We start from the raw sequence: 14,631 nt of genomic DNA, 5'->3' as shown, positions 1-14,631 counted from the left end.
TGTCTTATGTATTATTTCCCTACCATGATAATAGAGACTGTCTTTTTTTGCCATACGGTCTCCGTGAATAGATAGAATGTGTGGGAATAGGGGTGCAGTCTAGTCCTTGAAAGTAGAACATCATATGGGGCTGTAGTCACACAATCTCTGTTGTTCTAGTGGTGTTTCAAACAAGAAGCTATCTAGTGTCCAAGAGGTGTATGGAGGTTTGGTGTGTCAGCTTTAACTGTGCACAGAAAAAGTAGCAGTAAAATGCAGTAAAATACACTGAATACAGTGACATATAATTTTACTTTTATTGGAGTCTGAAGCAGCTCAATAATCCCAGTTTAAAATTATATTTAGGTCAGTGAAGGAAGTGGCAGTCTCTCATCCTTCAGCATTTCAGCTTCTGCTTCCAGCACACCTGAGGTCTTTGAAAGTGGTCTGAAGAGGAATACTGGTAAGATTTCTTTGGTCCTTCCTCTAGTTTATATCTGTGAATTGGTAAATGAGATATTCTCTAACACTTTGTTGTTATATACTGTAGACTAGGCAGTGTCATTGAAGTGCCACAGGAGTGGTCATTATACTGTACATTTTATATCTCTTCAAACTACAAAACATTATTTTTCAACATAGTCACCTACATTAATAGTGTAGTAATATAAAAATCTGCACCAGTGGAAGTGACACACTATTTTACAGTAGCTATGATTGTGTTATCACTAGGAAAATGTTCCTCATACAGTCCCATCTTCACTGGCCCAAACAGATGGAAATCAGAAGGCACCAAGTCTGGACTATATGGTGGGTATGGTACGACAGTCCAGCTAAGACTGAGAACATGCTCCATAGTCTTCAAATTGGTATTGGGCCTGGCTTTGTCATGTTGAAAGAGAAAATTTGTCTTCTCTGGCCTGTGAAAATTTGAGCCTTCAGCTTAATCAGCATTGTGATGGAGCTGTCGGAGTTGGTGGTTTGTCTGGGTTGTGGGAAATCCAGAAGGATCACCTCTTTTCTGTACCCACTGAAGACTGTCTTGAATTTTTTTTCTTCAGTGGAGTATTTATTTGGTGCCATTCCATGGACTGTCACATCTTGTTACATGTAACGGTGTGATCCAGGAAACTGTCACCTTTGTCCTTGTATTGGTTCCATATGTCCTGACAAATTTGCATATTATGTTCTTTCTATTCCTGTAAGCATTTATGGGACCCACTTGGTGTAAACTTTGTAGTATTCCAACATTGTCACCATCCCTTCCAACACAGTGGAACTGATTTCAGCTCCATGCATAGTTCCCTGGTTGTAATTGGCCAATTTGCATGGATAAGCTGATTAACATTTTCAGATGTGAAAGTTGTGCATGACTACCCAGAACATGGCTTGTTTTTCACGCTTCAGTCATGACTGCTGAAATGCACTACCCACTGCCTCACTGTGTTCACATCCTCTGTTTGGTCTCCATAAGCATTCAGCAAACAACGATGAAAGTAAATGGGTGCCTTTTTTTCTGCATTAGCCCCACACATTCTCTTGTGCACTTTCATGTCAGGTACCATTTTGTCAGACTGCCCCTTTGCTATCATCTGTCAGAGGGCAAGAGAATGTAATGGAATACTGACCTCCAGTTTGACCTCTCTTACCATACCACCACCATCTGCCTCTGACATCATGGGCCAACATGATATTAGCAGATCTTGTAGAATAGATGTGGAATAGATCTCCAGTGATGAGATTTACAATAAAGTGACTTCTGAGCCAAGTATTGCTATCAAATAATAGTTTTTCTATTATATTTGGGAATTACCTACTGATATTAATCTAAACATTTTTAGAATTCAGAGAATGGATGGCTTTCTCAGCTGTTCTGGAAGTATTTCAATCTTATTGTGTCGATGGTTTACGGGCTGGTTCAGCCCAGTTCCATGACTAGCGGGGCAGAGGGATTCACAAATCCGCACCTCCAGAAAGGGGGAATGGGAGACCCCAAAATAATTAAAAACAGCAGCAACAATCTGAGGAGAAACAAACTAATTTACAAAATATGGTATCAAAATGCAAGATAACACACTATAATACAATATAATTAGGATCAAAGCTAATAAATCAAATATAGTGAGAGAAAGAGTGTCTGAGAACTGGAGGCCTCACCATACTGCTGAGGTGAGACCTGTGATTGGGTCGAGCAGCAGGGAGGAGAGCTGAAGGAAAAAGGGGACATCAGGTGATCTTGCCAGGGATTATATCTCCTCTCTGAACACAAAGCCCCCTGGGGTATGTAGTTCTTCTCTTCCGGACAGGTGCCTGGAACTGGAGCATTAACTCTAACTCCCAGTGCACTACATGATGTTATGATGTGGAATACCGATAACCAAAAATCATAAAACCATGACATATTGTTACTAATAGTATTTAAATCCTAATAACAACTAATTTCAAAAACTTTGAAGAACATAATAAAATAGCAGAAAGCTGGAATCATTGTAGTGTTTTGAGCAACTTTAATACAAACATTTTCTTAAGATGATAGTTCACCTTTTCTTTTTAATTTGTTTGACAGCATCTTCTGAAATACAGGGACTAAGAACAGTTGAAATAAAAAAGGTAAGGTACACAAGTTGGTGTGGTAATAGTTTTTTTTTCTTAATAGTGTGATTTCCAATGCTTTTATTTTTATGTAAAGTAAGTGTGACTTATGCCATCAAATTTAAAGCAAAGGGAAAGAGAACTACAGTATGAGGTAATGGGATCTAGTTCTACTTTTATCGAATGGAGTTAAAACTATACTGAGTTTTAGTGGAGACATGGGAACTGTACTAAATGTTGAAGTCTATTGTTTTGGATTTCATATTTGACACGTATTTTTAATGGGTAGGCTTTTGCATTACAGCTTCTAGCTTTTCAACTGAAATTCAGTTGACTTCTGTTGTTTGTAGGAGCATGAGAGCTAAGCTGCAGACTATTTCTGATTGTCTAAAACACGTATCTTTTATTTGATTTTGCCTGGTATCTGGTTTTCTTGATTGCAGGATTGTGCTTAGCAATTCTCTTTATGCAGTAGAATCTGTTAATATCAATTTATGATAGCGGTTCTGGTGATTAGGTAGTTGAGTGTTTTACAGCAGTGAATAGCTAGTTTTGTTCTGATCCTTAGGAGGCTAATAGCAGGAGATTAATGATAAAGGACGATCAGTCTCTTTGTGTAATTGTCTTTGCCCAGACATGCTGATTTCTTAAGTATTCAGTTTGGCAAGAAAAAACTACAGATGAGACAGCAAATCATCACTTGCCACTAAATACTGCATTCCTTTTGCTTTCCTCAAATGTATTAACTTTAAAAAATGGCTTGAGGCAGTCATTCTGATTTTGATAAGATAGGATTTGTAAGATAAGCCTGCAATTCTGTATGTATTTTTCCTTCCAGAAAAATGTAATCTCTTTTTTTTTTTTTTTTTTTCTCATGACAATAACAGGGCCCAGCAGATTCACTAGGAGTGAGCATTGCTGGAGGTGTAGGAAGTCCTCTTGGAGATATTCCTATATTTATTGCCATGATGCATCCCAATGGAGTTGCGGCTCAGACTCAGAAACTCAGGGTAAGTTAATCATTAATGTTGTGGTTTCAGTGCAGGAGGGATGATTCATGGTATTGGATTACTGCATGCTGCAGCTAGTTTTGGCTCCATCAGAACTCATTCTTCTTCAAGTGGTTCTTACTGTAATACTGTTGATGAGGTATATAACAACCATAGTAATTATTACATGCAGTATTATGTAGTTGTTAGCATCATACAACTCAAATTATTGACTGTACTCACCCAGCATCAAATCACCTTGAGGTGCACAGTGGATATCCCCATCCTTCTACGTTACCCACCAAGTGCACCCAAGTCCTTGAGCAAAAGCAGTCCCACAAATAGTCCGTCCACTGCTTTCAGCATAGTCTTTAACAGTACCTTCTATCATTGGATTTTAGCAGGGCTGGTACGTAATAGGGGATGTGATATACCCACTCAAAGCCATGCTCTTTGGCTTAAATGTTAACAAGGTTGTTTCTGAAATGAGTCCCGTTTTCTGACTTGGTTCTTTCTGGGACACTGTGTCTCCACAAGACTTTCTTTTCAAGATCCAGATGAGTATTTCAGGTGGTGGTATGGGACATAGGATTTTTCCAGCCATCCTGTGGTTTCTTCCATTGTAAGCACATGGCATTTGCCATTGTGAGTTTGTGGGGGTGTGATACAATCCACAAGGGTGAGGCCTCACCAGTGCCAAATACAGGGTCAGAATTACTTCCCAAGACCTGCTCACCATGCCGTGACTGATACAAGCCAGATATCATATGGTATGGATTATCCCTTTGGTCACCTTAGGTTGTCTCTGCTGATACTGTCCTCTCACAGCTGCTTCTAGCCCCAGCCCCCTTACTGGTAGGGCAATAGGAGAAGCTGAGAAAACTGAAACATCCTTGTCTCTGTAGGACACTGCTTAGCAACAACTAGAAACACTGGTGTTTAATCAACATTGTTTTTCTCCTAAAACCAAAACATGGCATAGTACCAGGCCCTGTGAAGAAAAACAACTCTGTCCCAGCGGAAACTAGGACGGTTAGGATGGTTGTAAAGATTGCATGGGCACAATAACAATGCTAGGCAGGTAATAAGGTAGCAGTTTAATGATATAATCTTGAGTGATTCTCTCTGGTAACAATTTTTGCTGTTTCCAGTGACTATAAAGTAAGTCGTGTTGGTAGCATGGTAAAAGGTAACTGGTGGAAGATGCTAACTTCAGAAACAAGTCTTAAGGCAATCTTGGATCATAGAAGTGGTGAGCTTTTAAAAATTCGTGATAGAGAATCTGATTGAAAATTCTGCAAGTGAGCTACAGAGTTATTTGTGTAACTGCATGTATGCAGTTTGCTTCACACCCCATGTTTTCTATGTTTATCTATCTTAAAGTAAGAGCAGTTCTTTTTTTGATTCTGAGTTAAAGCAGGAGGTCTCAACACAGTGCTTACCTTTATAGTGTACCAGAAATTGTGGAATTAAACTAATGCTGTTTGGAGCATGTACAGTGTTGTTTCAGGATGAATTCAAACATATGTTCTCTTACGGTAATCTACTGCTTCAACCTATCTATATTCAGATGATGTGCTATATTCATTCTAGAGTATTAAGATCCATTCTGTGCATTACTTTTTACTCTGAACACACTACAACTAAGCACTGATTTGCAAGTTTTTGTCAAATTTTATACCTTTATGTCACTTCATTATGTAACTCAATGATGTTATGTCTTTGAGAGAAAATGTACCAAAAAGAGTTGCTGATTTCTTTCTGCTATGTGTCATTAGATATAGTGATAATATCTAGCTAAATCCAGATACTCAAATCTGCTATTATAAAACAAACAAACAAAAAAACGCTAAATATATCTATGCAGCTAAACCTCTTACTAGTAGTTATTATCAAGATTTTCCTCTACAGGTTGGGGACAGGATTGTTAGCATCTGTGGAACATCTACTGAGGGCATGACTCATTCACAAGCTGTTAGCATCTTAAAAAATGCTTCAGGCACCATTGAGTTGCAGGTAAAAAAAAATCTTTAGTATTATCTGGAATATTTTCTAAATATTATTTTGCCAGTTGTTATGGTGAATGATTTTAGTATCAGCATTCTCATTTTGCAGACTTTTTTTTTCTCATCTTACTGAACTGTCTCCTTAGGTGGTAGCTGGAGGAGATGTGAGTGTCATAACTGGTCAGCAGCAGGATCCACCTACATCCAGTCTTTCACTTGCAGGACTAACTTCAACAAGCATTTTTCAGGATGATTTAGGGTCAGTAACAATAATACACAATCTCTGTAGCCTTTTACTTCAAGTGAAGCTTGGCATAAAATGTGTACTAATTCTAGCAGGTAACTGAATGAATTGTTTGGCTTAATCACCTTTGATATATGTAGCACCTTGTAGGTCCCGATCTGCATTCTTCCATGGTACGATTCGCTACTGCTTTTTTTCTTGTCTACTTTGGAATTAAAATGTGACTTGATTTTTTCTCTTTAAATGTACTTTTTACTGAGCCTTGGCAGCTCAGATTAGTTGATATGCCCAAAATGTCTGTACTCAGGCTTAAATAGCAAAGTCCTTTCTACAGTGGTACTTCTGTTTCTTTAATGTGCTTTGTAGTGCTAGAATATCAAGAGATATTGAACTTTTCATGTGTTTGTGGTACATATATTTGCTCTGTCAGATAGTGTTATTGTGCTCTTTACTGTAGTTTCCACGGAAATAAGTAGGAGACATTACTTTTGAAGCAGCGTACACTCTTCAAAAGATAGAACTTCAAACATTTATATAGTCAAAGTATATGTGTGGAGATGTACCTATAAATTGTCTGTGTATACAAATGCACAATCATGTATCAGAGAAGGAGAGAAGCAAGTAAACCCTGCAACATAACTATGAGTTAAATTTTGGGTTACAGATTTTTTGAAGTATGTGATCACTGTGAACATTTGAGATAATGGTATTGGATCTCTGTGTACCCACTAAGCACCATTAGTGCAATATTGCAGCAGTAGCTGAGCTGGGTGGAAACAGTGTGAAAGAAGTATTTGAAATACTGAAATGGGGGCACTAGACAGAATTATTGTTCTGCATTAACAAAAATAGTCATAAAGGGGTTCATTTTTACAGTGGAAAAGAAGTAAAAAGAAGATGTATTGCTTAGCTAGAAAGGTGAAATGCATTTTGTTGACAGCATTCTAATGTAAACAATTTGTTTAGACAACATAGCAATATTGTTTTCTATTTCATTAGACCTCCTCAGTACAAGACCATTACTCTGGAGAGAGGACCAGATGGCCTAGGCTTTAGTATTGTGGGGGGATATGGCAGTCCCCATGGAGACTTGCCCATTTATGTGAAGACAGTATTTGCAAAGGTAAGAGTATATTTGTTCAGTTGATCCATTTATTAGTTCACAGCAGGTAGCTTCTTAAAGTATTACCTGAGTTTGAGACCAAAGGATTGCAAACAGGTTTTCTTCACAGCTTTTCTTGCCCAATGCAAGTTCTGTTCAAAAAGTTCTTGCAGCTTTTGAAGTTATAGGAAGATTCAAAATTTTCAAATGTGTGTGACAGCATATGGCAGAATCTTTTTCAATGCTAAAAATAGGAAATGTTCACATACTTTTTCTTCAAGTAATAAAAGGGACCAATGTATTTATTTTCATTGAGAGTCTGAAAACGAGACTAACATATTATAACTAAACTCATTCTGGACCTTTGGATAAGTTCAGGTACTGACTCAGCTTTGGAGTTTGTCCTGCCATTGGGAAGAGCCCCAAGTCATTAAAAACTGTAGTCAAGAATCCCAAACATTTGTGGTTAGTTGAAGTACAGAACTGGGTTTTGATTATGGGATTTCTAATAGCATTTGTTGAAAGATTTTTCAGGTCTTGAAAATCTTACTGTGTTGGAGTTTTAAAAGTTATATTAGCTAGACTGTCAGGGTTAAAGAAATACAAAAAATCACGTGGGTCCAGCTTCTAAGTATCGTGACAACTAGAGAATGCAGGACATACTGCAACACTAGTAGGTTAATCTAGGATTGATTGTAATTGAATCATTGAAAACTGAAAAAGGTTTAAGGGGATTTGTACACTGAACTCATCTTATTCAGACCATAGTGAATGTGTAGGAGGGAGAAAAATAAATGTCTGCAATAATGTGTTGTATTGTTTCAGGGTGCAGCAGCAGAAGATGGACGCCTGAAGAGGGGAGATCAAATCATTGCTGTGAATGGGCAGAGTTTAGAAGGGGTGACCCATGAGGAAGCAGTTGCTATTCTGAAAAGAACAAAAGGAACAGTCACTTTGACTGTTCTGTCATGAACTGGCTCCTCAAAGGTGTAGTGTCAACAAGACTATATTATTTACATTCCACATAGCAAAGAAAATGGAAATGTTTATATAACCTTCTTGCTTTTCCAACTTGTCAGAACTGTGTTACATCAGTGAAGAAAAATAACATTTAATGATATTTTTGTATGCAGTAGGAGTATTACTCATATTCTCGAACCACTGGGCTGGAGTTAAGTCCTCTGTGGCAAATACATGGATATTTTGCCTAGTAGCAGTATAATGAAAACTTGTATGCAAAATTGGAAGATGCTTTGAATACTTGAAATACATAAGAAAAATTGCAAATTCACTGAGTCAAAAGGGGGATGACATGAGCAGGAATAATTGGAAAACAATAAGGTTGGAGAAAGAAAACATTAACAAAATACAGAATTTGCAAAAAAAAAAGGTGAAAAATGAGTAATGCAGAGCTAGACAGTTAATGGACTTAGGTGGTTATTTGTGTTACTAGTACAGAAGGAGTTGGGAATGGGGATTGTTGTTCTTCTGTTTTCTTCTTTCTGTTTCTTAATTTCCTATTTCCTAAGCCTTGCTGTATCCATAAAGAAAAAGAAAACACATTTTTGTCTGACTTACTGTCAAGAGTTGGTTGTTCTTCTTGTGTTTTTTTTGTTGTTGTTGTTTTGTTTTGTTTTTTTTGTCTGATGGTATGTTTTTGAGGAGGGGGAAGTGTTTAATTTGGATGAAGGGCACTTGTGCTCAGGGCTGAAAAATCCACTGGCTAGTAGAACCTTACCCTCTTTAAGCAGAGTGCCAAGAAACTAGTATTGGAAGGATTAGACTTCTCTTTCCTAGCAGTAGTTTTTCTAGCCTGTGTGAGTATGAAATAAATTTTCCCAATATGAAATGTATGATATCTTCATCCAGTGTGCAAGATACAGTCTCAGTGTAGAAGTCCCTGTGAACTGCTTGAATCAGAGCTGTGAACAAACCACTCAGGTTTGTTACTTAGCACTTAGCAGCATATAGAGCCATGTGGACATAGGTTAATCCATGGGTGTCAGTGGTTTAGAGGCTGATTTGGCCTGGATCTTTGACTAGTGGGGCGGGGCAACCCACTGACTCATGCCCCGGGAAAGGGAAAAAGGGAAAAGGGTAGAGAATTGGACCTAAGAAGAAAACAGTGGCAACAATCTGAGGAGAAACAAATTGATTTACTAAATAAGATATTGGAATGCAAGATAGCACACTATAATATAATATAATACAATATAATTGAAATTGAAGATAATAAATAAAATGAGAAAGAGTACCCAGAAACCGAAGGCCTTACTCTAATGCTGAGATTAGACATTTAGTTGGGCCAATCAGAGGAGAAAAGAGGGAGGGTCGAGTGATGTACAAAAGGTTTTTATCTTTTCCTCTGAGTAGAAACAGAACAGCGAACAGTCCTCTGGGAGATGTAGTTCTTCTCTTCTGGGACAGGTACCTGGAACTGGAGCACTAACTCTGTCAACTCCCACTGCAGTACCTGATGTTGTGATGTGGAGTATTGATAACCAAAAATCATAAAACCATGACATTCCACCCCTTATTCCACATCACTACATCGTGCTTAATATATACAAACAAACAAGAATTTACAAGTATTAAACTCATGTACACACATATCTTACTGGTGGGTGGAGACATGGCAGTGATTCTGTTGACCACATCTGTTCAGATGTGTCAACATCCATCTTGCCACTTTATATCTAGGAACTGGATTTCCTGCGCAGGTCCTTTCACTTTGTTTTGCTTAATAGCAAAACCAGCATGCAGAAGAATCTGGATTATTTGCTCTCCTTTCTCAAAAACTTCCCTTGCTGTGTTGCCCCACACAGTAATGTCATCAATGTACATGCTCAGGAGCACCACCCTGTTCCAGTGCAGCTTGGATCAACCTGTGGCAAATTGTTTAACTATGTTTCCACCCCTGCGGCAAACAATTCCAGGTATACTGAATGGCCCTCCAGGTGAAAGCAAACTGTGGCCTACATTCTGTGGCCAAAGGAATGAAAAAGAAGACATTAGCAATGACAGTGATGGCATACCACTTGGCTGCTTTTGAGTCCAGTTCATATTGGAGTTCTAGCATATCTGGTACAGCAGCACTCAGTGGGGGTGTGACTTCATTCAGGCCATGGTAGTCTAATGTCAGCCTCCATTCTCCACTGGCTTTACGCACTGGCCATATGGGGCTGTTAAAATGTGAGTGAGTTTTGCTGATCACTCCCTGACTCTCTGGTTGACGAATCAACTTAATGGGGAGCAAGGAATCCTTGTTGGTGTGGTACTGCCATCTGTGCACCATTTTTGTGGCAGTCGGTACCTGTTGCTCTTTTAGCAACCCCACAACAGATGGATCGTCTAACAGGCAAGGCAAAACTGACAGCTGCTTAACACCTTTGTCTACAGCAGCTATTCCAAAGGCCCATCAATACCCTTTGGGCTCCTTATATATAATAGTGTACTATTATATATAAGTATAGTATTATAGTATACTATTATACTATAATACTATAATAGCCCCTTCTGAGATAATACCAAGTATACATGGAGCCCCTAGGCCAGTCACAATAGGGTGATTTTGCCAGTCTTTACTAGTTAGGCTTATTTCAGTCTCCAACACAGTAAATTCTTGGGAACCCCCAGTCACCCCAGAAATATAAATTTATTTTGTCCCTTCGTGTCTCGAGGGCATTAGAGTGCACCATGCACCAGTGTCCACCAGGGCCTTATTTCTATGGTTCTGATGTGCCAGGCCATCTAATCCTCATAGTCCAATACTCTCTGTTGTCCCTTTCCCCCTGCTGGCTGGGGGCAGGGCCCCTCTATTTGTTTCCTCTGTCACTCTCCTTCCATGAGTCATGATCAGGGTCCTTACAGCTATTGCCATGTACCACAGCAACTGGAACAGTCACCTTTTCAGAGAAGTTCACCTTGATGGTTGATCTGTCTTGTAATTCTTTTATCTGTGCCTGTATTGCAGGAGTTGGTTTTTTATTCCATTTCTTCATATCTTCTCCATGGTCACATAGGTAACACCACAAGGCAATATGTGACATAGTCTAACTATTGTCACTTGCTTGAGCAGGGGGACATCATCATTTAGTAGCTGAGACACTGGATGATGCAGGTTGGGAGGAAACCAATTTGCTCGGTCCCTCCAGTAGGCTGTTTTGAGAATCCTGATCCCCATCAGGTGTCTCTGATATCACCATGGGTTCATCGGTTTCATCACAATAAAACACACAGTAGACAGATTGTCCATTATATTTTCCTGATTACTCTCCATTCTGTGAAGTTTTTCAGTTAATTTTTCAGTGGCTGAAACACAAGCTCGTATAGGTGTTAAATGTACCTTAAAGTCATGAAGTCTACTGATTAGTTCATTCAAAAGGGACCTTCTTTCCCCTCTGCCATACATTGCTGCTAATGTACTGGCGTACCTTTCTGGTGCAGTCCTTGTGAACATATGCCACAAACTTGGTGTACACCTGACTCTCTCAAGATCATGCTCTTGGTTTGGATCAGGAATGAATGTACAATCATGTAACATTTCCACCATGGTGCATTCTCTCAAATAATGGATGCCTTTTTCCATAGCAGTCCATTTCTTTACCTCAGGCATCAGATAATCTCTGAAGGGGTATTTTTCCTTTATGGCTAACAGCATCAGCTTCCAGAGGGTGAAGGCCTCATCCTGACATCCACTAATACCTCTGTCAATGTCTGAGTCCCTAGCAATGCTACCCAGTTAGTGTGCTTCTCTACTATCTAGTGACACACTGTTGGCCCCATTGTCCCAACACTTAAGTAACCAGGTGACAATAGCCTCATTTCTGTGGTGTGAAAAGTCTTTTCTCAAACCTCAAATTTCAGTCATTTTCAGAGGTTGAGTAGTAATGGTGATGATGTCTTCCTCATCTCCTACTCTTTCAGGACTTCTTGTTGCCCTCCTGCGCTTTGGTGGCCGTGATCTTCGGGGGGTCTAAACCCTCTCTCTGGATCCCTGGATCTCTGATCCACTCCTCTGGACCTCTTTCCTCCTCTTCTCTTATACTGTGCTTTTCCTCTACTTTCTCCTCCTCCTCTTCCGTTCTAAGTAAGGTGATGCTCGTTTCATTTTCTGTCCTCTTACAGGGACAACTGACATTGATTCTCGTGCCTCCTGTGATTGATCAGGTTGCTCAGTTTCAATGCTCTTACTCTCCAGCTCGGCTCAGAGTCTGTCTTATTCAGTTAGGAGGAGGTCTCGTTGAGACTGAAGTTTGACTTGTTCCGTTTGGAGACTGTTAATTTGGATTGGAGTGTGTCTCATTCGATTTGGAGACTGTCAGGCTTGGACTAGAAGGTGTCTCGCTCGGATTGGAGCTTTCTGAAGCTGGAGATTCTCCCTGTTGGCTCGGATCCTCTCCTGGATACTCTCTCTTTTGGCTTGGAGACTGTTTCTCGACTACGAGACTCTCTTTCTGGACTTGGAGATTCCCCCTCTCAGCTCAGAGACACTCTCTTTGAGTTTGGAGACTGTTCCCAATTTCAGAGACTCTCTTCCTCTGTGGGATAGTACTGAATAAGTAAGGCCCGATAAGCATAAGCCAGGCCCAAAATAATTTGTGCCTCCTCAGAACTGCCTGAGCCGCAACATCTCTGTCTCAAATATCTACTTAGGCTTTCAGGATCTTGCAGGTGTTCAGGAGTAAAATTAAGGAGTAAAAAGTCATAAAACCACGATGACGGATGTCCAACCTTTTGTCTTGCCTGGGCTGCATTTAGTGAATAGAATTTGTCTTGGGACACATATACGTAGGTTGTTCCAAAAGTAATGCTTCCTATTTATTTCGATGGAAATGAAAACAGATACAAAGAGTACAATATCACTATTTGATAGAGCAAATTCTCAGCTACAAAACACTCTTTGTCAACATATTCACCACTATTAGCTATGCATTTTCACCAGCAATGAACAAGAGCCTGCATGCTATGCTAATGACAATCTGATCCAGTGTCACCACTGCTGAAACACGCCTCCTACCACCTTATGGTGCTCACATTTACTGTTTAGTCTAAGTAACAATTAAGAAAAAGTCAGTGAACGTCAGTGGCTGCAAATTTTTCTGCTTGGAGGAATTAAGTGACACCCCTTTGCTTCACAGGCACTCCTAGTCAGATGCCATTTTGCCAGAGTGCCCCTCAGCTGCCACCTGTCACACAGCACCAGAATGTGATGAAATATTGGTGGGAAGGTTCAAACTTCAGTGCCGTACCACCAATTTCTGCCTCTGATGGTATGGGCCAACGTAGTACGATAGGAGACATTACCTTTAGAGCAGCCCTTGCAAAATATACAATATAAATAAGTAATTAAACATTTTAATTTTGAATAGTTTTCCTAAAACATAAAGCAAAAAGGGAAGAACAAAAACATACAACTAGTGGGATATTTGTCCTTGTGAAAGTAACATACCAGTATAATATGGTGGCAGTGGTTATAATTCTTAGTGAAGCTTCATCAGATTTTTTTTTTAATGGAATTTTACTCTCTCTGTACTTCATCCTTTACAATAATTGTTTAAAATGTGCATACTGCCAAAAAACAATGACATGAATAAGGTGTGATTGTGAAGTGGAGGATATTGTTCTGTGCTAAGATGGGGACTCTGAAAGTCTGATGAAGTGACATGATCAGATTTTTGAGTTGAATATCTCATTGCAACACTATATATTCCATTTGAAAATCTGCAGGTCATGTATTTATATCATCTGAGAATGGTCTCACAAATATAAATTAATGATTTTTGTTTATTTATTTGGCAATCCTGTGACTCCAAGCTTTGGGGTATGGTCGATGTGCTCATGTGGCAGGATGCCATCCAGAGAGACCTAGACAAGCTTGAGCAGTGGGACCAGGAGAACCTCATGTGGTTCAACAAATCCAAGTGCAAGACCTGCATATGGGTTGAGACAACCCCCAGAATGAATATAAGATGGAAGATGAAAGGACTGAGCACAGCCCAGCCAAAAAGGACTTGGGGGTACTGGTTGATGACAAGCTGGTCATGAGCCAGCGGTATGTCCTTGCAGCCCAGAAAGCCAACCGTGTCGTAGGCTGCATCCGAAGCAGGCCAGCAGGCCAGTGCGACCAGCAAGGTGAGGGAGGTGATTCTGCCCCTCTACTCTGTGCTGGTGAGAGCTTACCTGGAGTACTGCATCCAGATGTGGAGTCCTCAGTACAGGAGAGACATAGAGCTGTTGGAGCACGTCTGGAGAAGGGCCACACAAGTGATCCATGGAATGGAACACCTCTCCTGTGAGGACAGGCTGAGAGAGCTGGGGCTGTTCAGTCTGGTGAAGAGAGAAGGCTCTAAGGAGACCAGATAGTGGCCCTTCAGTATCTAAAGGAGACCTACAGGAAAGAAGGGGATGGACTGTTTAGCAGGGTTTGTGGGGATAGGACAAGGGGAAGTGATTTCAACCATAAAGAGGGGAGATTTAGGTTGGGTGTAAGGAAGAAGTCTTTTACAGTGAGGGTGGTAAGGCACAGAAATAATTGCCCAGAGATACGGTGGATGCCCCGTCCCTGGTGACATTCAAGTTCAGGCTGGATCAGGCTCTGAGCAACCTGATCTAACTGTAGGTGTCCCAGTTCATTGCAGGGGGGCTAAAGTAGATGATCTTTAGAGATCCCTTCCAACTCTAAGGGTTCTATGATTCTGTGATTCTATTTTCAAATTC

At 40.0% G+C, this 14,631-nt stretch overlaps 1 protein-coding gene across 22 annotated transcripts in view; it reads left to right on the top strand.

Moving 5' to 3' along the window:
- The window catches only part of MPDZ (multiple PDZ domain protein), a 100,155-nt gene extending 91,657 nt beyond the window's left edge, over positions 1–8,498 (top strand). For 21 of the 22 annotated variants that reach the window (XM_040655587.2, XM_015280115.4, XM_040655586.2 and 18 more), the window contains 7 exons: positions 346–442; positions 2,546–2,589; positions 3,459–3,581; positions 5,472–5,576; positions 5,713–5,825; positions 6,810–6,933; positions 7,738–8,498. In XM_040655587.2, the coding sequence (XP_040511521.1) occupies positions 346–442; positions 2,546–2,589; positions 3,459–3,581; positions 5,472–5,576; positions 5,713–5,825; positions 6,810–6,933; positions 7,738–7,884 (753 nt within the window). In that variant the 3' untranslated portion in view covers positions 7,885–8,498. The remainder of the gene's footprint in view (positions 1–345; positions 443–2,545; positions 2,590–3,458; positions 3,582–5,471; positions 5,577–5,712; positions 5,826–6,809; positions 6,934–7,737) is intronic. The other variant, NM_001256123.2, reaches the window with a different exon arrangement.
- Positions 8,499–14,631: the final 6,133 nt, after the last annotated feature.

This window comes from Gallus gallus, chromosome Z, assembly GCF_016699485.2.
Source record: "Gallus gallus isolate bGalGal1 chromosome Z, bGalGal1.mat.broiler.GRCg7b, whole genome shotgun sequence".
Classification (NCBI taxonomy): Eukaryota; Metazoa; Chordata; class Aves; order Galliformes; family Phasianidae; genus Gallus; species Gallus gallus.
The sequence above is the reverse complement of the archived record's forward strand: the minus strand, read 5'-3'. Positions and strand labels throughout refer to the sequence as shown.